The following is a 24,872-nucleotide window of genomic DNA, read 5'->3' as shown; positions in this document are numbered from 1 at the left end:
ACAGAAAGGAAAAGCCCTCCTTTACTTGGTTGATTACACAATCTATCACGCAGCACTTGCAACATCACAAAAAAACTGAAAGCAAAAGGCACAAAACCAGAAAAACATTGATAAAATTTTGGCTACTTGGAGTTCAATGCAGGTGAAATGCTTTCTGTGTGAATGCCAAAGTGAAACATGAGATGTCAATGAATCAGAGAAGGAAAAAAGAATGGATATGCCTCAGTGTCTCCAGAGAAAAATTCCAGTGTAATCTCTATTAAAGATAGTACCAGATCACTGCTGTTTACGCTTTGATTTGAAAGACACAGATATACAGCAATAAACTCAGTGTTGCAGCTCTCAAAGCAATAATTCACTTTTCATTAGTCATGGCTTTCCCAGCTGAAGTATGTCATGATTTGACAAGATATAGGCTTGCAGGCAAGAAAGAGCAGCAGCTTTAACTAGTGCCATCACATTGTTTATGGAGATGTGCTGGCTTCCTGTCTGAAAAGGGTGAGCACGTGCTGTACAAAGAACATCTCGTACCCAGACTTCATACAATTAGTTCTAACAACATTGTACAGAAGATCCCCTACCTTAGAGAAGGGAGAGAAAACGTGGATGGAAGCAAAAAATAAAATAGAAATAAAGTAATCCTGTGATAAATATACAGCTCTGAGCGATTGTTTAACAATAGGTCACATCATGTCAAATTCAGTAAAAGCTGAAGTGTGACTTGATGCTGCATGATAAACTGAATCAACTTTGTTCCTAAAATACATGAGCATTTGCTGTGAAAGTGTACTGGAAAAAGTTGCAGATATCACCCTACAATGGCAGACACCCTTTACTAACAAAACAGCACCTCAGTTATACAGGGCACGGTATATTTATCTGCCCTTCTCTCTGCTTTCCAGAATTTACTAGATCATCTAGTGGATATATATGCATAAAAGAGAGAAGTTTCTTACTATTCTGAGGAAATTTTGTATATAGTGGTATGTTGGGAGAGTCTGTGATGGTTCTGCATTAGTGGAGCCCTGAACACAGATGTTATTGGCAGTAGAGCTAAAAAAAAAAAGTCATTTGGCCTTTGTTTTTGTTTCTAAATTTTAGTTACTTCAACCTTATTATCATATACTGGAAATCTAAAATAGAAAAAAAAACCTATTCAGTTCTGTAACTGGCCTTCTGGTACCCAACTAAAGTGCTGAACACATGCACTCTTTAATTTACCATTTTAAAACCAAAGAAAGTGCTGACACAAACTGTTTCTCACTGCATCTGTTGTTATTTTTCTCTTTATACAGAGTAGAGGTGTATTCAAATGCTTGGTGTGATGTTGGGGTGCACTGTAAGGAATGGAGTACCTAAATAACACTATCATCATCTCCTGTAATCTGTCCTTCTCAGTTTTGGCCCGTATGAACTTTTGAAACAACTGAAAGCAATAATGGGCTGAAGAAAAGTATCAGACAGGTTCTTTGCATCTGCAAAACGTGTCATTAAAAAAAATAAACAAAGAACAAATATCTTTTTCTACCTACAGGTGTAAAAGCTTATCCCAAAACCAGATCATTTTCAGAAAATATGGTAAACTTGAGAGGAAAAATGGCAAATCTTTTCATATTCCTAATTATTGATTTTCTTATTTAGTTCTTTTTTTTTTTCTTATTTAATTTTCAGTTGCAAAAGTGAAAAGAGACAAAAAAGGTCAAGACCAGCTGAAAACAACTTTTCTTGTGTTTCAGAAACATAAAATCATTTTCAGCTTTTACAATTTTAATATTTTTCAGTAAAAAAAAAAATACAATAAAGAAACGTCATGCATATAAGCTTTCAAGAAAAATAAGCTTCTTTTTTTCCTCTTTAAATACATTCATCTAAAAGTAAGACTGAGATCTATATGATTTCTTCATAGCGTTCTCCATGTATTTGGTCAAGATGTCCAACTTCTGTTCCTGCTCTCCAGCTCTAGGAGATACCATCTTTCCTTTGTTTACTCTAATCTCTTAAGGTTTATAATAATGGAACTCCCAGTTCCCCCTTTGGATATTTGTCTCCATTCGAGTCCCATAAGGGAAATATTTCTCAGAAGCACTTCCTTCTCTGTAACAGAACAGACACGCTCAGCTCATGCTTTTCACTTAAGATAGACATGTTGTAATTGAAACAAGAGTACACATTTTGCCCAGCTCTAATACAGATTCAAGTTCTATCCCTGTTAATATGGCAAGTATGTGATATGCCTTTTAGACATTACTCCAAAATATCTGTAGATAATTAATAGTGCTTTCCACTTAGCACGTTTTGCCTAGGACATAAAGCCAAAATTTCAATGATGGCTCACAGTCTGGCATATTACTTAACAAAGCCTGTAATCATTTAAATCCCCAATTCTTTAGTTAAACTATTTCAGATTGCAAATGCAGTGGGTAAAAAGACTGGAAAAGTGCAGGAATGGGGTGAATACTGGGCAGTTCTGACTGAGATGTAAGTATAAAAAATAAAAAGAAAATAGCAACTGAGCTTCTCCATAGAATTTTTTTGCTTCAAAAAGCTGCATAAATATCCTTTGTAAATATTAACTACAAGCAGAAATCAATTATCCACAGCCATTTGAGAGCTGTTCATCTGGGGCAATACAAGCAATGCTCCATCAGCATTTTAAGTGAGCAGTACATATCTAATCTACCAAAATGCTTTCCTTGATAATGGAAGAAATACAGTTCACTTTTCTCATCCTGTAGAAACAGAATGGCAATAGAATATATTTGAATAGAATGTTTCAAAATTAATCCAAATTATTTCCAGAACTCTGAAGAGAATTATTATCACTTGGTACTTTCCTCTGTGAAGTCATTTCTGTTCAACTCTTTCCCAAATGATTTTCTACCACAGGTATTAAATACAGCAAGCTCTCTTGAACTCTGGCGCTGTCTCTGGGCACGAGCCTTTAAAGTTTACAAGCTAAAACCAAGGAAATACGTCGTTCATTTGATTCCTAAATAATGACAATGATTGCTCAGAATTCACCACTGGCAGTCAAAAAAAGTAATTACTGCATTAAATTGAGAGAAAGGAAAAAAACAAAAGTAACAACTCAACCTGCTGCAGAGCATGCTATGTGATTCCCAGAAGTAATGTGAAAGTGCACTAGCAAGGCTCTTTCATGGCTTTGGCACTGCAGAGGCAATCATTCAATTCATACAGTCCTTTGATAACTAGTGTAATGTTTGAAACACTGGTTCTGCTGTACCACAGTGAAAGCCAGAAAGAACAGCACTGCAACATCATCACTGTTATGAAAACAGATCCAAATGCCCCACACCCAGTTTATCATGCTGTTTCTTTCAGTGACAAATATCTGCACTTTAGAATGAGAAAAAAATAAATTAAAAGGCAGTTTGGAGTGAACTATCTTCTTTCTGAAGTGTATTTGCTTTTCTAAATGGCTACTGAATTTAACATAGACTAAACTAAAGACAAACACTAGAGCATGAATATCAAGTAGATCTGTTAATTAAGTTCTGCCTTCTTTAACACAATAAATATGGCATGACAGAAAAATTCTAAAATGAATTATGAAAAGAAGGTTACAACAAAGAGTGAAAGAGGAAACATATTGCAAATGGAAAAATTATTTCAGAATGCAGATATAGACACATGATGGACTTCTATACAAAAGGATTTAAAGATGACAAGTTGAAATATGTTTCTTATACACCATTACCCATTTCTGATATTCATGAACGCTTGTGACATCTTCTGACTTACCATTTACAATATACTACTCACCTATGCATTTTAAGCCATCAGGAGCTGTATAAAACCCTGGAGGACACTTGCAGAAGTAACTACTGACTGTGTTTGAGCACTCTCCTCCATCACAGATTCCAGGAATGGTGCTGCATTCATCAATATCTTCAAGAAAAAAAAAAAAGAGAAGCAGGGTCATATTATTTATATTGGGCAGATAGGCGCTTTATAATTATTATTAATGACCCAACTTTCTGGTGTGAGATCCTTACTAATTCACATATTAAGAACGTGGTCAGAACCACTTTTGAACCAGGATCAGAATCTTTCATTACATATCTTAAACACAAGCAAAATGAAATCTAAGAAAATATGTGTAAATTGCAAAAAGAAAGAACGTTTGCTTTACTGCTTGATAATGACGGATGAAAATCTGTAACTGTAGAAAGTAAAAGCAAGTAAACCATCACCTCTTCAAACCGAATTCTGCACATTAAGAAAATTTACACGGAGCCTGTAACAACCGTAGTGATCAGAAGTATAACTGTTATGGTATCTTCAGCAGTACTGCATCTCCTGGCACCAGACAGCCAACGGTTCAATGCTGACTCGAAGGGAAGCACAGCACCTTCTGAACTGTCTATCCATCTTACTGTACTTGGTTTTTCTTGGAAATCCCCAATAAAGCACTGACCAGCTATGCAATTTAACAGGATTATAGCTCAAAGTAGGATGACTGCAAGCAACAAAAATTACCTTTTCTGTTTTTTACTTGTTTCTTTGGCAACAAAAAGGCTCTCCACTAGGTCAATGCTCTGAAGTTCCAACAAATTTCTGGACTAGAAACTAGTCTTGAAACTGAAATATCCACCATAGAATGCACGGCAGAATTCATACCCAGAATTCTACCCAGATTTTGTTAAAAATTTTAAAATAAAACTCCAGGCCATGACTATGTCCATCACTAACAGATTCTGACCCATACACTAAATATCTGGTCATAGCTGCATACATGGATGGAAGGAAAGTAAAGGACTTTTTCCACAGTTTGCAGTTCGAGTTGCATAAAGTCCTGCAAGAAACAAGCTATGCTAGCCCTAATTGCTCCTTTATTACCAGCGGTAGCCTGCCTGTGATGTGTACTTTCCCCCTGGTTTCCAGTGACTGTCTTAACAATGCAGCTGTATCTACTTAGCAGTGCTCTCATCTTCTAGGAAGCTGGAGTCCAGCGGAGCTTAAAAACAGCTCACTTTTTTCCATGGTAGAAAGGTAGGTTACTTCTAGAGTGATCAGTGACAGCTGCCTGTCACAGCCATCTATGATCAGTGAGTATCTCTACTGATAGAGACAAGCCAGAAATAATAGCTTCACAGGATTCTATCCAACCTCATCTCCAGAGATCTACAAACAGATAGACACATGGCTATAATAATGATTTCACCAACCACAAAAATTTTTGAGATGAAATAGTGCAACACCACCCAGTGCACCAAGGCAAGGAATGAATAATACTGTAGTCATTAAAAACGATTGTAGGAATTTAAATGTAACGCCTAAACTGGAATTTGGCCCCAACAGATGGGGGAACACCCGAAGTCCCACAGGCCCATTAATGAGCTTTTAAGCAAGTAGAGAGGATCTCTGTTCTACTTCTCCTGTGAGGGCTGTAATATAAAAGTTACCTATTCTTCTTTCCCTAGGTGAAGACTTGGAAGCTCTACTACCTTTGTGGCCTCATCACCTTTGCAGAAAAGTAGAGGGACTGAAATGGCACACAGACAGCCAAACTTTGCAGCCCATCCTAAGCTGTGCCGGGCTCTGGGCCCCCTGAGCACACATTCCTCCCCAGCATCTTGCTAGCTGTCGTGATGTGGGTCACATTCCTCACTTGGGTGTGCAAGAGGGGTGTGACTTTTTGTTCAGTGCTACTTTAAGGGTGTTGCCAGAGCCCTGAGTCTGAGTGCCGTGGGAGCACTGCTAAGAGACTTCTGGCTTCTGCCCCAGGAATATACTCTGCAGGAGTCCCGAAAGTCTCAGTGACAAAAAATGTGGAAATTGAATTTTGGTCTGAATAGAGCCCTTAATTAACAGAGAAAAATGCAGTTGTAAATGGATCATATTCAAGCATCTTCTGACTCAAATTCACCAATGTTTATCTTAAACTCAGTTTTGCCACTGTTTATATAGTCTGACCTTTTTAAAAGCAAAATCACCACTCTTTATTTTAGGGTTGAGCCTAACCCAAACAGTATTTCACTGTTTATATTAGTGTTGACATTCATGTAAGCAATATTGTCGTTATTAAGCATGCAAGTTTTATAAAGGCAGGTATACTCGATGTACCCACAAACATGAATGTCATTCTGTGAAAAACTGTCCCACCAATCACCACAAAAAAAATATATTTACCTCAGCTTTAATGCAACTGGAAGAGGAATGCTGATATGAAGCAGTGAAATAATGCAACACCTAAAATCCAATTTTCCACCAGCTGTGCTAATAAAGAGAACTTCATTCAACACATCTCTTTTTCCCATCTTCTTCTATTGTCTCTCTGTATCTGATGATTTTTATCATGATCCTACTTGAACTGGGACACAAAATAAAATGGTACTGCTAGTTCAGCAGATAGCTCCTAGTTCTAGTTCTTGGGCTCAGTCAACTATTATTTAACTGTTACCAACTGCAAGCTCTGAAGGTACTCTTCTACATGATTTAGCAATCAAAACTATTGTAGCAATGTTTATACAATGCAGCATATGCAAGCCTACAGTTCTCAGTTTTCCAAGTATTAACACTTAACAAGGCACGTGTTCAGTTCTTTTTTGTTCACCATGTTCTTGGTACTTCATCTGCAGAAGGAAACATTTGCAATGTTGTTCTACCCTGGAGTTGGCCTTCTTTCTGCCAAAACCACTGGCAGTCAGTAAGAAAGCCATGCTATGAACGAACTCTCCTGAAATTGCTTTCCCTAATCTGTAATTAAACTATAATGTTTTCCTTGAAATAGGGTATTTTTCTTTTGAAAGACTGTCATAATTCTTCCAAACTGACTAAAATTTCTTTTAGTACTTTCTTAAAAAACACTTGATGCAAGACAAGGTGGTGGATGCACACCTTCAACTCCTGGTGGTGGCGGTTCATCATTTCTGCTATCTGAAGGGTTTAATCTGCAAGGTGCTAAATGCTTGTAAAGCAATGGAAAATGGGGAGAGTTAATCAACTAGTGATTACTCAGCTTTTACCCTTCAAGTTTAAGATTGCAGTAAGTATGCCTGATTATTATATTATAGGGAAGAAAAAGTTGTAACAAATCACACTTCAAAATTTCCGAGTCCATAATCATGCAGCCAAAATTTTCACAATAATATCTAGTACGCACTCCTCTTCCAAATGATGACTAGCAGTAAGGAAAGATAACGTTTGTCCTTCTTAAACATCTGCAACCATAAGGATAAGTTTAGAGTTTAGTCCTGCAGTCAACACTCAGCAGTATCCAGATCTCATTAATATCAAATGCAATTTAACTGAGTATGTGGGGATGCGTTGAATCTTTCAGTCACATACATTTCTTGGTTAAAAGATAGACAGACAAGTGCCTCAAATGTTTCTTAAGAAACATCTCAGTGAAAAACTTTTTTTAGTTTTAATGTTTAATTTGTTTCAGATGTACCTTTAAGTCTGCAAAATTGACATGAATAAAAGGTTGGGAAAAGTTGCAGGGCTAATATTTAAGACTCTGGTTTAGAAGGAGAAAGGACAATTACCCATGTTTGTTGTGAAGAATGCATTTGCATACTCAAGGAAAAACAGTCTGGAAAGTTTGTTACAAACTTGTAAACAAAGTTGGCCCCGAAAAGAAGGCTTCTCTCTCCTTCTTTCAAAAGAAAGTTCTGAAAGTTCTTACCATCGCATTTTTGTGTCACTTCATTAAACTTGTGTCCAGCTGGGCATTTGCACTCAAAAGATCCAACAGTATTAATGCAATTTCCCCCTTGACAGATCCCAGGGATAGCTTGGCATTCATCCACATCTATCATATAAAAAAGGAAAAAAAACACCCACTTTTAATTCATTTCTCAAGAACAGTCATAATAATTTGTCTACATATAAATTAAAGTAAATATGCCTAAATCCATTATTCACCCATCATAATATTATGATACTTGCTTGTGAAGACAGACACTAATTTTGTAATTACTCTGTGCAAAGTATGATTAAGTGCAGTACTCTAAATATTTTCTGCAAGAAATCACATGGTTATTATTGTTACAGACATTAAACATCTAACTGTTCTTGCTTTGTTTTTGCAAAACATCTGGGGAATGGTGATGCAGAGAAGACAGCCTCCTAAACCCAGGTTCCTTTAAAGAATCTGAAGCTGGGCATTCAAAATCACTTGCCACTTTGAAAATCTTGGTAGCTCCATACAGCATGTAGCCAAGTGCTGAGATTCAGGAGCCCCAGATGAGTGAAGGAACAGTGTGTAACGTGCATGAAGAGTGCCTCATACAGGGAACTTCACAGTCGTCATTGATGGAAATGATTAACTCTTCAGTAAGATCAGCATCATGACTTTAAGTTGTGGTTAGGATTTGACTCAAAGAGTTTCACAGCCATAATTAATAATATCAAGAGGCATTATTGATGATTTATTTAGACATTCATAACTGTTGGTTTTTTTCTTTCTAATTTTTCCCTTTATTTCTCTCTCTTTGCTTTTAATTTTCACTTAAGATAATGAAATGACAAAGATGATATCACAGGGTAGGTAGGAAGCACAAGAAAAACATTTTCAAGTTTCTGGCCTGACAGCTATTTCAGCACAACAACATATGTGTCATCACTAAGCTGTGAAAGTGTTGCTATGGCTTAGTAATAGCCACAAAAAAAAAGACTAAAGGAGGAGGAGTGACACTGCAGTAGGAGACAGCAGAGGTCTGGCTCACACTCCCCTGAGGGCAGCCTTGTGCCTGCTGCTCCCTAATCTTTTGGGAGCAAACAGAGCACTCACCACTCTCCAACCCAAATGGCTGTGCTTTCCATATTTACCCAGGGGTTACCAGCCACTGCTGGCAAAATCTGATTTATTGAATTCTTGGGCTTCACGCTAGGGTAAGTTTCTACACAGGAGAGAAGCTGAAGGAGGTGATGCCTTTAAACCTCCCTGTATAATTCACAGAGAGACAGCTGTAATGTGTCTTCCAGCCTGAAAAGCAAAGTATTATGTCTGTACAAAAGGCCAAGAAGCAATTTCCCTGGGAGCCACGAGTAGGAAGTTTCAGAAACGCCAAGGGGCATATCTGTACCACATTGCAGAGCATTATGTAAAGATCCCTGGGCTGTCTGAACCAGGTCGGGAAGCACAGCAGTCAGAGCACCGCCATGCCTGCATTACCCACTGTGCTGGGAAGCACAGACAGTCAGCACAGCTTTGGCACCCACTGACAGAAACACTGCTGCAGGGACTCAAGCTGAAGCAGTATGGGGCTCTTTAATAACAGCAGTCAGGCCAGACTTCATGGCACTGTATTGAATTTAAATGAAAAAAGTAGAACTCATGCTCCTGAGTCATGATGTCTGTTTCAAGGTCCCACCTTTTGGCTTTCGCTTTTGTAGTGTGTATCTTTAAGAAATCTCAGCTGTAATATTAATTTAACTTTCAGCCAGCCAGACAAAGTCAAGCTTTGGGCAGTGATGCTCTATTTACTCTTTATAACAAACTTGTCCTCCCCTCCATTTTATTTCTTCTGATTTCTCCACGCAATAATAATGATTTCTTTTCTACGCAGAGATTTTATTTAACCTGTTTTTCTTCAGTTAGATTGAATATGGATGTGAAAGTCTGAAATGTCTTCAGTCTGAATGGATGTTATCTGATTTCAAAAGGACTGGATTTAGTACAATTGCATGAAAAATAAAGCTAATATGTGGCTCTGTAGCAGATCTGTTGAAATTATGAACACATTACAAGAGAAGAGAAAAGTGGAAAGTAAAAGTCAAACATACAGGGTCAAAATTGTGTTGGCACTGCGAATGAATTAGCATAAATGCATCTGAATGCGAAGAAATGCGTAGCAAGCAGAGGTAGCCTTATTATGAACAGCACAAAACCAGAGGAGAGGTCACTGCAACTTTTCCATGGCACAAATAAGAGTGATATAAGTAGGTGCGGCATGAGGTCAGGGGTGTGGTCACCTATTTATGCACATAAGATCTCAAAACATCAATTTACAGATTTTGACACAATTTAGTTCTGGCCTTTAGTGAGAGAGGGAATAGAATGGCCGAGGTCAACATATGTGCAAGTTACGTGGCATACACAAACATGCCCATCTTGAAGTCCATCATGCCTATCTGCAGGCATCAAACAGGACGTGGTCTGTGACAGATATCTACATTTTTTAATACAGTGGAATGCCTTGAAGTCCTTTCACAGGAATTTCATGATTAAATCAAATTACTAGTAGATTTGTAATCTTTATCTCCTCTGTTTTAAAAAAAAATACTGGAACTTATTAGAAAATGTTATACAGATCGAAATAAACTAGTCCCAAAGATACGGTCCTGGGAATTTATAATCCACATCAGTTTAATACATAGCTGCCCCTGTTAACTTTCTCCTGTTTCCTGCCAGACATCCAGACAATAAAAGAATTTATACAGCTGGAAGTATTAGAATAAAAGCCAAAAGCAGTGTAAGGACTTTCTGTGGTAAGGCATGCTCAGAAAGAAGTAAGCAACATCTGGGTGGATTTTACGATTTGAAACAAATGCAAATACATTTCCAAAATTGTATAAAATATATAGTAAGTAAAGTAAGGCATTTTAAATGGCACAGCACACACTTTTCTCCATGCTGAAACAGTGTAGCTTGAGAGGCAAGATACCCAAACAAATCCAAAACCAACAAATTTTAGCTAAAAAACAACAGCAAAAAAATCCCACACCAGATAAATAGAACAGCATTGCCATGGATTGATTCATGTTTTGAGTGAGTTCTGAAACTGAATACATTCCTCCATGGAATGGCTGATTGGTAAACTCTGAAAAACACCGTTAGAGAACCAAGGGAAAAGGCTGCTGGCAGTGAGAAATTCATTAAGATGCTGGCTGCTCTCACATGACCTAAGTTACTAATGTACTCACTTGAACATCAGGCACTCACTGAATCATGAAGTAATGCATTTGACAATGTTTTTCCATACTTCACACATATAGCCAAGAATGGCTTAGGACAGGTTATTCACAGCAGTGTAACTCAATTAAGATTAATCCAGTAACAATTTCAGCAGCTTTTGGGGAAGCTCTGCTGTTAACTTACCTTGACAGGCCCCAGTTCGAATGTTTGGAATGAAGCCTCGTCGACAGGGATGTGGCTGTGCAGGACACATTTCACAGGGGTGGCCCCATGCTCTCCCAACAGTTGCACAGCAGAGGGTTTTTGTGCAGACTATTCCACTGAGCTGTCCCTGGCACATCTGGTTCGTTACCAAAGTGAAGCAAGGGCCGGTCCTGTAATCTGTTTCAAAGATAGGAAACATAATGAGCACCACAATAAAAATTTGTAATAAAGCAAAGCAACAAGATTCAAGCAAGTCTTTTGCACATAAATTTCTGACTACCCCAGCATTTTTACTCAGTTGTGCTCTGCTAAAGGTTTTTCTCAGATCTACTTCTCAATCCATGGAAAATAAGCAGCTCTATCAATACACTGTGACTATTTTACCAGTGGTATTATATGTTTAAGATTCTCCACATCCTCTTTGCAGCTTGGTTTAATACCTAGTAACACTATCTGGGCAGTCTTTATGCTAGTTTGTTTTAAATATTCAGCACATTAATTAAAATAATACAGATAAAAAGGTTAGGATGAGTTTATTTCCACAAGTTATTCTCAAATGAGTCTCAAGGGATATGAATATAGATTGCAGAAAGTTTTTTGAGGACAGTTTTCACTGTTATTCAGGCATATGCTGTACCAGATATGTGGGTAAGCTTTGCCTACAGCTGAAAGGAGGGCATGTGGAACACATCTGCTTTGATTTGTTTATGGTAGGACAGGCCACTTATCCAACAGAAAGAATTAAACTAAGATGTTAATAAAATACTAGTAGACTTTATTTTGTTCCATTCTCCAAGGGCAACAACCAAATAGTGGTACTGCCAACTCCTGCTGTCTCCTGCACATCCGGGGTGCACACTACAGTTAATTCTTCGTGAGTGACCCTAAAATGTTTTTCTGTTACACAGCACCCAGACAGATTCCAGTGTCCTGTCAGCACAGCCAGCAAATTATAAACCTGATGTTTGTCTGTACTGAAATAGTTACCAGCTGCCTAAGCCAAGGTCACTAAGCAATTCACGCTGCCTTGTAGTGATGACATCATGAATTCCTTCAATTTTCATGCCACTTCCAAATTTTGTTAGCTGTAACATGTTTCCATTAAACCATTGCTATTAAGTGTTAAAGACTGGACATTTTTCTCTTCTGCCCACAGGTCTCTTGTTAGACAATGACACCAGGATTGCTTCCCAATCCAGGGGCACCTTGAAAACAATCATTCAGCTGATCTTTATTCCATTCCAAGGACACCGTGTGGATATACAATAATTCTGTTGACTAATCAAGCCACTCTTTGACATAATAAGTAAACTGGCTTACAGTAGTCCTCAGTGCCACCAACAGTCATCCCTGATATTGTGGACCGACATAATACTTTTGGAGCAGCCATTATTAAATATATAATATAGTTAATGCATATAAAGTAACAGCTTAGTTTAATTATTAATGATTTGTATTAAAATACATAAATGAGAGAGCAACAGAAAATAAAAAAGGATATTCGATCTTGTTTTTGTGAAACTAATGCATTAGTCTGGTTTGATGGCAGTGGCTGCAATTCTCAGTGAATTCTCAAGGTGTTTGTCAGCAATTTTTGATGAAATTTTACTTTTCCTGTACTTCATCCTTCCAAGTAGTTGTTCACGAACGTACGCAGTGCCAAAAAGCGATGACACAAATAAGGCACGATTGTGAAGTGAGGGGTATTTCTCTCTGCTAAGAGAGGTCTCACAGAAGTCTGATAAAGAGGCATGGTCCGTCTTTTAGTTGCACTGCACCCCATGCCCTGTTTTCAGCCCGGATGGCGCTCATAGCACAGCCGTTGGTTGTGCTGAGGGGATTCGCCGGGCTGCTTGGCGGGAAGAGCAGACCATGATGGCACAGGGCAGGGCAGCTGCAGTGCAAGCTGCTCCAAGCTGCATGCAGCCCATGGGCTGGACATGGCTGACCAAGCCTACCCACATCTCTCTGCAGAGCTTCCTACCCTCAAATAGATCAACAGTCTCGTCTAATTTTGAACAAAACAAGGTCTAAGAGAGATATCTCTTCACTGAATGCAAAAATTCTAACGTTAAAACTTCTAATATTAAAACAACAGATGATAATTCTTTAGAAACACCACAGTTTGGTGTTGTCAATGTGAAAACTCCAGCGTACCTCCTAAGAATGAAATCCTTTATTGTAGATTGTCCCCATACAGTTTAAATATAGACGGTTAAAAGAGGAGGCATTTTGTTCCCTGTGGAAGCACACATCGGACAGCAATGAATAGCCCATCTTGTATTTTATGTTGGAATATGAATGGATCAGCATTTACCATTGTTTGCTTTCAAACTATAAATGACCTAGCAGCGGCTAATATGACTTCGAAATACGACTTTTTTTAATAATTTTTTATCTTTTTTTTTTCAAATAATTGCAAATCTTTCCTCAAGGTTTCAGCAACAAGAAATAGGCTAAATATGCACTCGAAACCAAGCTATTCCAGCCTCTAATTGTTATTATCTAAGTTTATAGCATTTCAGTATAGAGAATTATTAAATCTCTTTTAACCTAATCCTTTCCCTTGATAAATTTTGCTCTTAATACTCAGTTTTCTGTTGAGTACAACTTTCCTCCTATTTTCTCAAATACAATCTTCCACAATCTTAACAAGTAGGATTTTCTTTTGGGTTCCGAATGGGAAATTCTAAAGGCCAAAAAAGGGGCAAGAAGATCATTTGTACGTACTTACTGACCTATAACCACAGGGAAATCCACATTCACTTGAATTCCAATGTTTTTATAGAGGTTTAATCAAAAGAGCTCTAAAATTAAAGCGCTCTTAATATCAAGTTGAAGATTTTTTTACATGTTACAAGCGTAAGCCATACAAAAAGGAAATGGTATTCCACTAAAACAGTGACAGGATGAGAAGGTAGTAGTATAACAAGTAAAGAAGTTTCCTTGAGCTACATCATCTCCCTTTAATTTTTTTTAAATTATGAATTATGCTGATTTCAGAAGATGTTGTAAAACTTACATAGCCAGTGCTACAAGGCACTAACATGGAATATGAACTTAAAATCCTAATCTTTACTTTGTCACAATGAAATTCCCTTATGTATTTATGACTGCAATTAATCTGCAATTACTCAAACTACCTTATGAGTAAAGCTCAAATACAAGGTTCCAAGTTATCAATAAGGAATTGAAAAGAGGAGGGGGAGGTGGGAATACTTCCCTTTTTTTTTCCCCAAGAGATAACAGGATTTTAAATGAAAAATATTGAGACTTGACAATATTTTAGTAAAATTACATGTTAAAGATGTACAGCTGATGATTCCAATGTTTGATGGTATTTCTAATGCAAACTTCAGCATGTGCAAGTAACATTCAGTAAGGCATCAGCCATGGCTGTCTAACAATTTTATCTGCCTCTTCACATATTTTTTAGCTATTTCTATAAAGAAACCTCAGACAACTGAGAAGACAGATGAAACTCTAAAAGCACTTTAAGTTCACCTGTGTCAGAAAGAGCAAGAGGGCAATGGAATGAGGGTAGTGTACATCATGTGAGAATCCAGTTTGTTAAGTCTAAGGGAAAGAATGAAGCTGCATTTTGATCTACCTTGTTCCTGTTTTAGCCATAATCAGCAGACAATTTTTGTTATCCTCACAGAAGATCTTTTATGTTCCTAAAGCCATCAGAGAGGTGACTGAAATATGTAACTCTGTCAGACTTTGATCAAAACAAAGCGGAGCAATAACTACCAGTAACTGCTCCAGTTAAAGCTGGACAGCACCAATGAGACTGAAACACCAGGATAGTGCAAGCCTTTCAATATCAGATACACTTCTTAAGTTCTCAACTCAGAAAGCTCTCAAGCTCTCATTTCATGTTAACTGCAGTTTGTTTTCAAGAACAATATCCTATTTCATGTACAAATAATGTTTAAATACAATTTTGAGCAAACAGAACCAATATCAAGCAGTTATGCCAGTGCAAGGATGCTGAATGAAACTCTGCTCAGTCTCCTCCAATATTCATCCCATATAAACCCTCTATACAGAATACTTGATGGTTCAAATTTACAGCCTTATTTTACAAACTTAGTCACCTGTTGGTGAGGTTGACAGATTCTTCCAGCCCTGTTAAAATAAACTGATCACAGAATGAGATGCTAGCAAGCCACCAATCATCTTACCATAATCAGGATTATATTATTCAAAACAGGAAAACACCACTTCTTGCCATCGTGGATGATGACAAAATGACTGCTGCTTTGCTGGTTCTCAGCACACAGCACACACAGCTCATGCAGTCCCACGTGCTACAGCACAGTCTGAACAACAAACCCAGGAGGTTGCTTGGAGGAAGGAAGCATTCCTGTTAGCTGCTACCACTCCATATGGGTAAACTCTGCATGAGCCCCAAAATCCAGCCGAGACTACTGTGCAACTGAAACCACTCAGCAATGCAAATGGACAACTTTCCTTTTATTCAGTACAGGGGAAAAAAAGGAATAAAAATAATATTCCATTATCACGCACAGAATAAGAAAAGGTAAGAAGGGGTTCTAAGTCAAAGTGCTGTAGATCTCATCTTTATTAGAACTTACTTTCCCACTAAGTAGTGTTTTTGTTTCTAGTATTTTGTGAGGAGATGATTGGAAGTGAGACAGAACTACAATGCAGGAACACAGGACTCTACATAGCCTGCTCAGAACTGTCCACTGGTCACAACGTAACCCAAGTGAAATCCACTTGACAGTCCATGCCTCTGCTTGGTCTGCAGTCGGAAAAGAGAACTGCAAGTAATTGTACCTGAAAATGCTCATTAGGAACTCGATCTCATACAGTCAAAGAACAATGTTCACAAGGTTGCCAGTCTAAGTTTCAAGAAGCAGTGTCCTTTTAACACAGTGCACAACTTAATAGGTAAGTACAATTCCAGGTGTCAAAGTCAGGGATCCCACTGCGCAAATTTGTGCTTCTGTGCTCAAGTATAACATTTGGGAAATTATCCTCATATTTTAATAGCAAAGGAAACTAAATTGTTCAGTCTAACGAAATGGATAGACTATAAGTAAGGTTTTGCTACAATCTATTGGGAAAGACAGAGAGAAGCTTTGTTTATAATATAACCTGCACAGTGCTGTATTGCACAAAAGGCAAAAGAGAAAATGAAGCACAAGTGAAACTTCTGAAGTAAGGCTGGTCAAAAGCAACTGCCCACCAGATCATCAAACAAACTTTCCCAAAGGAAAAGCAAATCTAAATAAGAATTTATCTAACAATGCTTTCTGTAACCCAGGCTGTGAACAGTTTCTATTATTACCCAATTCAGTAAGCAATGTAACAAACCTACAGACTCATTTACAATGGTGCCAGTAAAAGCCCTCTGTGAAATAAAGCAAACTGAACACACAGAAGAGGGCAAAAGGAAAAACAACTGGAGGGAAAATCTTCAGCTATTTAAGAGGGAAATTTCTACTTTATTTTTTTCTTAACCATAAAAAATGTGTATTTCTAATAGAAAAAAAAAAAAAAAAAAAAAAGTATTTTAAAGTGATTCTGTTTTCCAGTGGCATTCTTGAAGTACAAGAGAAAAGCACAAATTTTAGATTAAAAAAATTAGATTAGGAATAAAAAAGCAGATGACAAGATTTCCAAAGGAGTTTCCATAAATGTCCAATGGCTGGTTATTTGAATTACAGCAAAAATTCATGGAAGAGAAGGAAGCCTGCATACATCATCATATTTACCTGCTTCAGAGATTCTAAATTGACCTGGCTATACTTGTGCAAACAAAATGTCTGTCATTTTTCCCAAGCTTAAAAGCTCGGAATGAAATAAATGTAGATCAAGTAATCCGATATAACATCTGAAACAAACAGCAGCATAGATATAACGAGAAGCTTACATCTTAGCTCTTTGAGAAAGCCTTGTTTCTTACCTGGGTTGGAAACCATACAACTCTTTCCCTTTGTTACACAAACAACCACACTGATAATAGAAAAATACAGCTTTCACTATACTTCAGTCATCTTACTCTCTTCAGAAAAGGAGCAATGCATTTAAAGATGATGAAAATAAACACCACACCACATATCAGGAAGCTGTGCTCGAAATGAGGGTTTTTTTTCAGTAAAATGCCAAGAATTACAGGAAGACTCAGAACTGACACAGTAAGACAACATAACCAAGCTGCAGCAGTAAGCACCTCCACAGCACGTTGAGTTTTAAAGGCTGAGCATTTCAGGTTAAATTTCCAAATGTCTGTCAAAGTGGTTTTATGTACCTTCAGTCAGGAAAACATCTCCTGATAAGGACAAAGGGAACAGACAATGTTTTACAGGCGTACATTTCCCAAGAAACTAACGCAAACTAGCATGACACCTTGCCAGAGGAATGGGAAAGGCTGATGCGCTTGTGCTCCATTTTCACTTATAAAGTGCACCCTTTCAGTTGTTCCTAGGTTATCTGGAAATCACCTTTTACATTTACACAGGACTTCATGGCTTTTAAGCACTGGGCAGAAAAGTAAATGATCATGGTCCGGAATCCATGGGATAACAACTATTTACTTCCACCTTGCTTAGCAGGGGAGGATCACACACCTCACCTCACAGGCTGAATCAAGAGAGACCCACAACACAACTGCCCTGTGTCTGCTCAGTGCACCGACTTCCAACCATTTCAAAAGTCAGACACGGTAAGTCTCCACTTGCAGGTGACACTGAAATGCCAGTTGATAAATGCATCCAATCCCAACACTTATTTCCACATGGGCCATTTCCTCAAATAATTACTCACTGTTAAGCTCTCCTCTGTCCCCTCCTCCCCTGAGCCAGACACCATTACTCATCCTAGTCAGATCTGAATGTGTCATCGCTGGAAAGTACATGGCAAAGATATTAGAGAGTGTTCAGAAAGAAAGAAAAAACTTTGTAAATATTTTAAACCTTATGTCCTACAGTGCCCAAGCTTCTTACCAATGAGTCTTGGTGGATTTAGTTGTGGTATGTGAAGAACGTATTCCCATGTCACTTCTGTCTGCTGCTTTCCAGTGCCAGAGGTGGCTTCACATATTAACAAGGCCACCTCTCAGCTGCACCAGTGCACAGTTCAGCACAGAGCTCAAATTGTTAAGATTTAACACTGTTTACTGCTAGGATATCACTGGAACTGGGGAACCAGTGCACCTGGTCAGTGCTGTAAGGCAGAGGTATGAATCTGGCAGTAGAAATGGCTCAAAATACCACAGCTGTGCTGTGGACAGATCACTGCTCCAAGTTGCCTCTCGTTAATTTAACAAGAGAAAAAACATCCATGGAGGCATATCCAACACCTGCAATAAATAACTTCCACCAGTATCATAATTTTTTGTTCTGTATTAGTTAACCACAAAAATTAGTTCCTGCCTTATGTATCCCAGACCTAGGAACACTATCCTCTAATTCATGAATCTGACGACCCCATTTCTGCACGTCTTCCTCACCTTTGCTTGTCGCAAATTGTTCTCATATATTGACTTGCTGGCACACTTCAGCCTAGATTTATTTTCCATTCTGTAAGCTTCTTCACAAATGCCTTTTTGCACAGACGATCTGTTTAACATTTCTATCTAACAAATATTATCTAGTCTTCCTAGGATACTGGTTAAAGAACAGGGCTTTAAAATAACTGCTTACTAACCACAAAAGCCTAACATTATCAGCAGCAGTGGGTGTACAGAACAATTCAGGCTGGCCATTTAAAAGAGTATTTTGGCAATCCATTTTCAAGAACAAATATACAACTACTTTCATGCCAATTTTATTCTTGACCCAGTTCTTTAAGTCTGTAACTGAAAAGTAATAACATTACCATAATAAAATAAAAAAATAATGTTCAAAAAATTATTACAGAATTGGAGTGATTTGTTGCACACATTTTAATCCAACACGCAGACTAAGCATTTCACCAAAATCAAGGCTGTAGCTCTGTTGTTCCCAATTATGTACGGCTGCAGTCCAAATACAGAAAATTGTTACCACATTTTATCCTTTTCCGTGATGAAGAAAACAGTAAGCAATGCAGCTAAATGCAGAACAACCTCTCATTTCTGAATAAACAGTTACCTGACAAACTCTACTTTGCTGTGTGAGATACAAAAGAACACTTCTTTACAGATTTTAATTTTTCCAGTTTCTTTCACAGGCTAAAAAGAAATGCCTCTTTTTTTGCAGAAAAAGTAACTAACATTGGTGACACATTTATTGTGAAGACCGGGTGATTGTTCAGAAGAATAGATTCAATGGAAGAACTCTGGAAGTTTCACGTAAAAAGACTAAGTTGGCTGAAGTTTATTACTACTTTTTAAAAAGTAGAGTTCTTAAGAAGTGCCACGTTATAGAAACAGTCTTAACATACCACAAAGTATTAACTATTAAATAGCAAGGTAAGGACAAAGCTAGTAGACAGGCTCTGCTTTTTTTCTTTGGCTCCAGAAGACACTGACTGTAAAATAGCTGAGACCATCCAAAAGTAGTGCAAACTGTGTAAGAAAAATAGACCCTAATGAGTTACAGTATATTAAATAGACCGACATCCAAAGAAAGGGAAAATGCTTTCAGACAATGCAACACTCAGGACTTAAAGACATACTACTCACATTTTAAAAGAAGGAGTGGTATAAATGCATTAGAAAGAACTGTGGGGGAGAGGAAGGGGGGAATAGTATATAAATGTTTCTCTGCAGCGTCATGAAACAAAATACAATTGCAGATCATTGGAATCAAACTCAGCCCAGGACTGAAAATGGGTTATAAATAAAAAAGGGAGGTGAGAGAATGGAGGAAAGCCAATTTCACCATTCAAGCTAAGTGAAATACGAAGAGTAAACATACAGCAGGAACAGCAAGAAGTCGACTTTCTTTCAGTGTGGATAACTTAAAGGGAAGGCAGTAAATGTAATTATGGTGTTTGGGGTGTTGGTAAGTATATATTATCATAATGACACACGGACAAATGTTTGTGGTCCTAACGAATGCAAAACTTCTAAGGTCTTGGCAGCTCCTTAACAAGGTAATTAGAGCAATCAACAGTTTCTTCTTACTCCTTCCCAACAGCTGCCAGGAATTGTCTGGCTTGCCCTAAGAAAGCTCCCTCTTTTCCAGAACTAAAAAGGACCAGCACTCCTGAGGAATTATGGAAGTGGAAAAGCAAGGGGCATGTAGATCATATTCCTGTAAAGACACTCTTCTTCAAATGGCAGCCAGCTCCCTGACCAAATCTCTTCAACCAGGCACTTGTCTGGGTTAATGCATTCTCTGTACTTCTCATATACACATTTTTTAGTGATGACTTTAGTGATGACAGATTTGACATGATGTCAATACTCCTTTATTTTCCTTTTAATAACTAATACTGTTCTTTTTTGGGTAAATTTTGAACACACAGTTTAACCTTGTAAATAGCTAGCTAAATGCATTAAAAATATATCAGAAAAACAATGATAATATTCAGTGCATTATATACATTTGCACATAAATACTTTAGCAGTGATTGCACTATGCTCTCCTCGTATCTCATAAAGTGTTACAAATCTAAACTGATAATGTACAAAAAATTACTTCAGGCAGTAATGTCTCATCTCTAACTCTACAGTGAAATGCATCAACTTGAAATACCATGCCACTCTTGTTTTGGAAGATCCTTCCTCAGTGAAACTGTGGCATCACTCTGTGTTTACACCAATACAATCATGATCAGCACCTGGCTCATTTTGCATAACTACGCATACGAGATCTGCACTAATATAGTGATCCAAATATAAACACAATAATGGCATGCACTAGTTAACTCTGTGTAAGTTTGATGGTATCTCTGTTGAAATGTTATGGAACACATACCGTGACTGCAATTATTTCATGCAATTAATAGCCACTGCCAGAAGTAGGAAACATCTCTCTTCATGAAGGGAAATGATCTGATCTTGACTGACAAATACTTTCAAGTATTTCAAGCCAGCCCCTACCAGCTCAACTGACAAATACTTTCAATGCTGATTTCATACAAGAACAGGATCTCCTAGTTGAATGAAAATGATGGCTACCCATGGTGTACCCTCCTCACATACTTACACTTACATGAGGTACTAATACTCATGTATTTAATCACTGGGACTTTTTTATTTGCGTGTTTTGTTTTGTATGATCCAGTAGATACTGCTACAGACTACTTCTCAGTTAGCATTCTGCTGGTCTTTGGATTTTACACGTTTTCAGCGAGCCTCAGGCTCTCTCTTCATAATTACTTTCTTTTTAATATTTACTGAAGCATTAAGCTGTTCATCATGAACAAGCTGCAGAAAATCTAAGTTATTCAGAGAGCTTCTAGACTTCTATATTTACTGGAGAGCGCCAACGAACATCAGCTACATTATCATTTAATGAAAGCAAGTAAAGGCAGATTATTTCTTCAAGATGTTCTGCCATTCCTGTCTTCACTGACAGCTTAGTTGAACGTGTGTCCTTGCATAGCACTAAGAGGTGGATATGAAAGAATGAACGGCTTCAAATGTCTGAGAATTTTCTGCATATATCACGTTTTTAAGGGATTCTAAGGATTTAAGGGTTTCTAAGGATTAGAGAAACCGTTCCTGACAATTCTCAATTAAACAGCCTGTCAAAACTAAATCAAAACTGTTTCCCAGGAAGTGATTATAGCAATGTACATTCTTGGGAATACATTCCTAATAGGAATATACTCACAAAAGTCGCCTAGACATAGTCCTGGCAACCTGCTGGAAGTGTCCCTGCTTGAGCTGGGGACTGAACCAGATAACCATCACTGGACCCTTCCAACCTCAACCATTCTGTGATTCTGTGGGGAAGCTCATTTCTTGTGACTATGCATGCACAAACTGCCACACAAAGAAACAGCCACTAAGGGGATAAAGATAAGGGAGAGACCCACTCTGCATCAGAAGCCTCTTTCCAAAAGCTAGCCCATACCAGCTCAACTGAAAGTGACACACACCAATTGTAATTAATTCATTATACCCTCATGGGGAATAGCATCAGACTCCTGAAAACATGTGCACTTCAACAAAGTAATGCTGATTTCATACAAGAATCTCGTAATTGAATGATAATGATGGATATCCATGGCATTCCCTCCTCACATACTTACACTTCCATTTGAAGCACAAAATGTTTCAGCACAAGTTTTCTAACACTGGATATACAGAGAAGACAAGAAAGTACTCAATAGAATAGGAATCTCTCAGAAGTAAGACAGGAAAACACTAGCATCACTAGCTCCCCACATAGGAGTACTTAACCTTCAGGTAACATGGGTGAATTAGCCTGTTATGCCATCCAAGCCTCCCTTTTTCAGTATATGTTGTGTACTACGTAGCCTGGTACAGCACATCACTGCTGCCTCATCGGATAAACAAACAGGAGTGGAACCTAAACATGTGAAAATGAAGAGCGCCGCAGAACGCAGAGTCCTTTAAATACTTTTTCCATACATTTTCCATTCTTAAAAATCATCAAAATGCTTTGTAATTAAGTTTGCTATGTACAGATTTAACTATATGAAATACAGATAAAATATAGATAAAATAATAATTTATATGAAATGTACAAAACACTAACAGGCTTTGCTGCTGTTTACAGATAAAAGAATCTGTAGAAACTGCTGTTGATCCAGATGCCTGTCTAATACATAATACTTCACAGCCTTACAAAATGCTGTGTAGAAGAGGATGGAAACTACTTTTTGGCCTACTTTCTACACTGACATACTGAAGAGGAGGGATAGTCTTGTGGTTGAGACACTTGGCTGGGACTGAGATGACCTGGGTTCAGTTTCAGACTCCACTACAGACTCCCTGTATACCCTTACACAAGTGACTTAATCTCTCTGTATGTAACGTAGGGCTGCCAATACTTCTGGACGCTGTAAGGTTTTTTCCTCTTCAGACTACACAGCCTTTGGGACACAGATTTGTGCGTTCTGTGAATGATAAAGGAAGCTTTGAGCTGAATTCTGTCCTCTTGGCATTATTGCAATAAAAGGAGAAAAGATTTTTTGCATAATGTTTTTTGTGTTTTGAATCTTCAAGTCTTTCTTAAATTCAATTAATTGTCTGTTTGTAATAAATGACCAAAAGAATTAGCTCTTGAGATTTTCTGTGCTGGGCAAGTGCAACACAGCAGCAGAACACATTCCACAGAAGAACTCATGCACAATCAATTAGGTCGTCTAATTAATTTTCCAACTCAATAGATGCTATGAACTATTTTTTATACAGAAATATATCTATACTGGACACACATGTGTAAAAGCAATCCAAAAACTTTAAAAATCATAGAGGAGAAGGACAGATGATATTCACTTGAAGGGAATGGGCTGCTACATGGGAACAGTGCCTTCTCACGTGGGATTCAAATTTCTGATGTGAGAGGAGAAAGCACATGGGGGGGGAAGGGGGAGGGGAAGAGTATTTTCCAATGGACAAGGCCGTGTATTTACCACTAGAGACTGACTTGTTAATCAGTATTTAGAGTGATTTATGACATTCATCCCATAATCAGGAAGAAAGAAAACTGGCACACACAAAAAAAGCACAAGCACTTAAAAATAGACTTGAGTGAAACAGGGACAAAACCACGGATACTTAATGCAGTTCTTGAGCAGAGATGACATGAGGCTATAGAATCTAACAACGGAGATGTACTTGTCTACTCCTAACTCAGACAAAACTTCAAGTAACATTAGCATGAACTGTTACTTGAACTGACTGCAGAACAAAGTTTGAAACAAGTTGAAGAAGGGCCACAGAATTTTTTTTCTCACAGCATCTTCTGCACTAGATCTTTATCTGCGATGAATTCTGCTGCACTGCCTTTCCCATTGCTGTGATCACCTGAAAACGATTCTCCCACATGAACAAAGAGAAGCATTTTGAGACTACAGTTATAATTGTGATGTCTGAATCAGGAGAGTGAATTGACACATTTCTAAGTCCTAAGGGAAATGGCAGGCAGTTTTAGACATACACCTTATAATTCACGATTATGGGAAAGATGTAACAGAAGCACAAGACACTTCAGTTAAGGCTTTACCATAGGCATTTCTATGTAAGCACAGATTGGTTCATAAGTGAACTTAAAAATCCTATAGTAAATAAAAAGTGATAAACAACCATCACTCCAACCTACAGCATTTCTTCAGTTTTCTATTAGTAACCATACAATGTCCTCTGTTGCAAACACAGAGAGCGGATCTCTCCAAGGATCTAACAAGCCAAGACAGCAAAAAGAAGAGGGAAGAAAAACACAAAGGCAGCAAAGACAGGTTGGATCAAAGCAAATCCAACACAAGTGGAAGCACAAAAACATGGAGAGACAAACACTGGGAACCAGCAGGCATCATGTGAGAAGGGCTGAGAAAGAAGGGTAGGAAAAGGACAGCCTGAGAGTTTCACCAGCCAGTAAGGAGAGGGATTATTGCCAGGACAGGCTGGCCTACTAACTAGTGAAAAGGGAGGCCTGGAGAGCCAACTAGTGAGGAGCAGCCAGCCAGGAGAAAACATCCAGGAGGGCAATCTGCACATCAAGCAGAACAGGAGCAGCCAACAGTGCTCACCTTCACATGCTGAGAAGCACAAAGATGCCCGAGAACTTCACAGCAATGCAATGAGTTTACCACTGATGCAACAGACCTCAGTATTCCATCTGAATATGCACTCTGAAATATTACATACTAACAAGCACTCAGGTGACCACAAGAATAAGCAATGATT

At 38.1% G+C, this 24,872-nt stretch overlaps 1 protein-coding gene across 5 annotated transcripts in view; it reads right to left on the bottom strand.

Moving 5' to 3' along the window:
* Nucleotides 1–24,872, bottom strand: part of FBN1 (fibrillin 1) — a 147,314-nt gene that overhangs the window by 85,364 nt on the left and 37,078 nt on the right. For 3 of the 5 annotated variants that reach the window (XM_052671923.1, XM_052671920.1, XM_052671921.1), the window contains exons 6-8: nucleotides 11,069–11,266; nucleotides 7,652–7,777; nucleotides 3,784–3,909 (exon numbers count right to left, since the gene is read on the bottom strand). In XM_052671923.1, coding sequence (XP_052527883.1) covers nucleotides 3,784–3,909; nucleotides 7,652–7,777; nucleotides 11,069–11,266 — 450 coding nt within the window. The remainder of the gene's footprint in view (nucleotides 1–3,783; nucleotides 3,910–7,651; nucleotides 7,778–11,068; nucleotides 11,267–24,872) is intronic. The other 2 variants (XM_052671922.1, XM_052671924.1) reach the window with 1 other exon arrangement.

Source organism: Tympanuchus pallidicinctus, unplaced genomic scaffold (genome assembly GCF_026119805.1).
Source record: "Tympanuchus pallidicinctus isolate F22 unplaced genomic scaffold, pur_lepc_1.0 scaffold12, whole genome shotgun sequence".
NCBI classification, from domain to species: domain Eukaryota; kingdom Metazoa; phylum Chordata; class Aves; order Galliformes; family Phasianidae; genus Tympanuchus; species Tympanuchus pallidicinctus.
The sequence above is the reverse complement of the archived record's forward strand: the minus strand, read 5'-3'. Positions and strand labels throughout refer to the sequence as shown.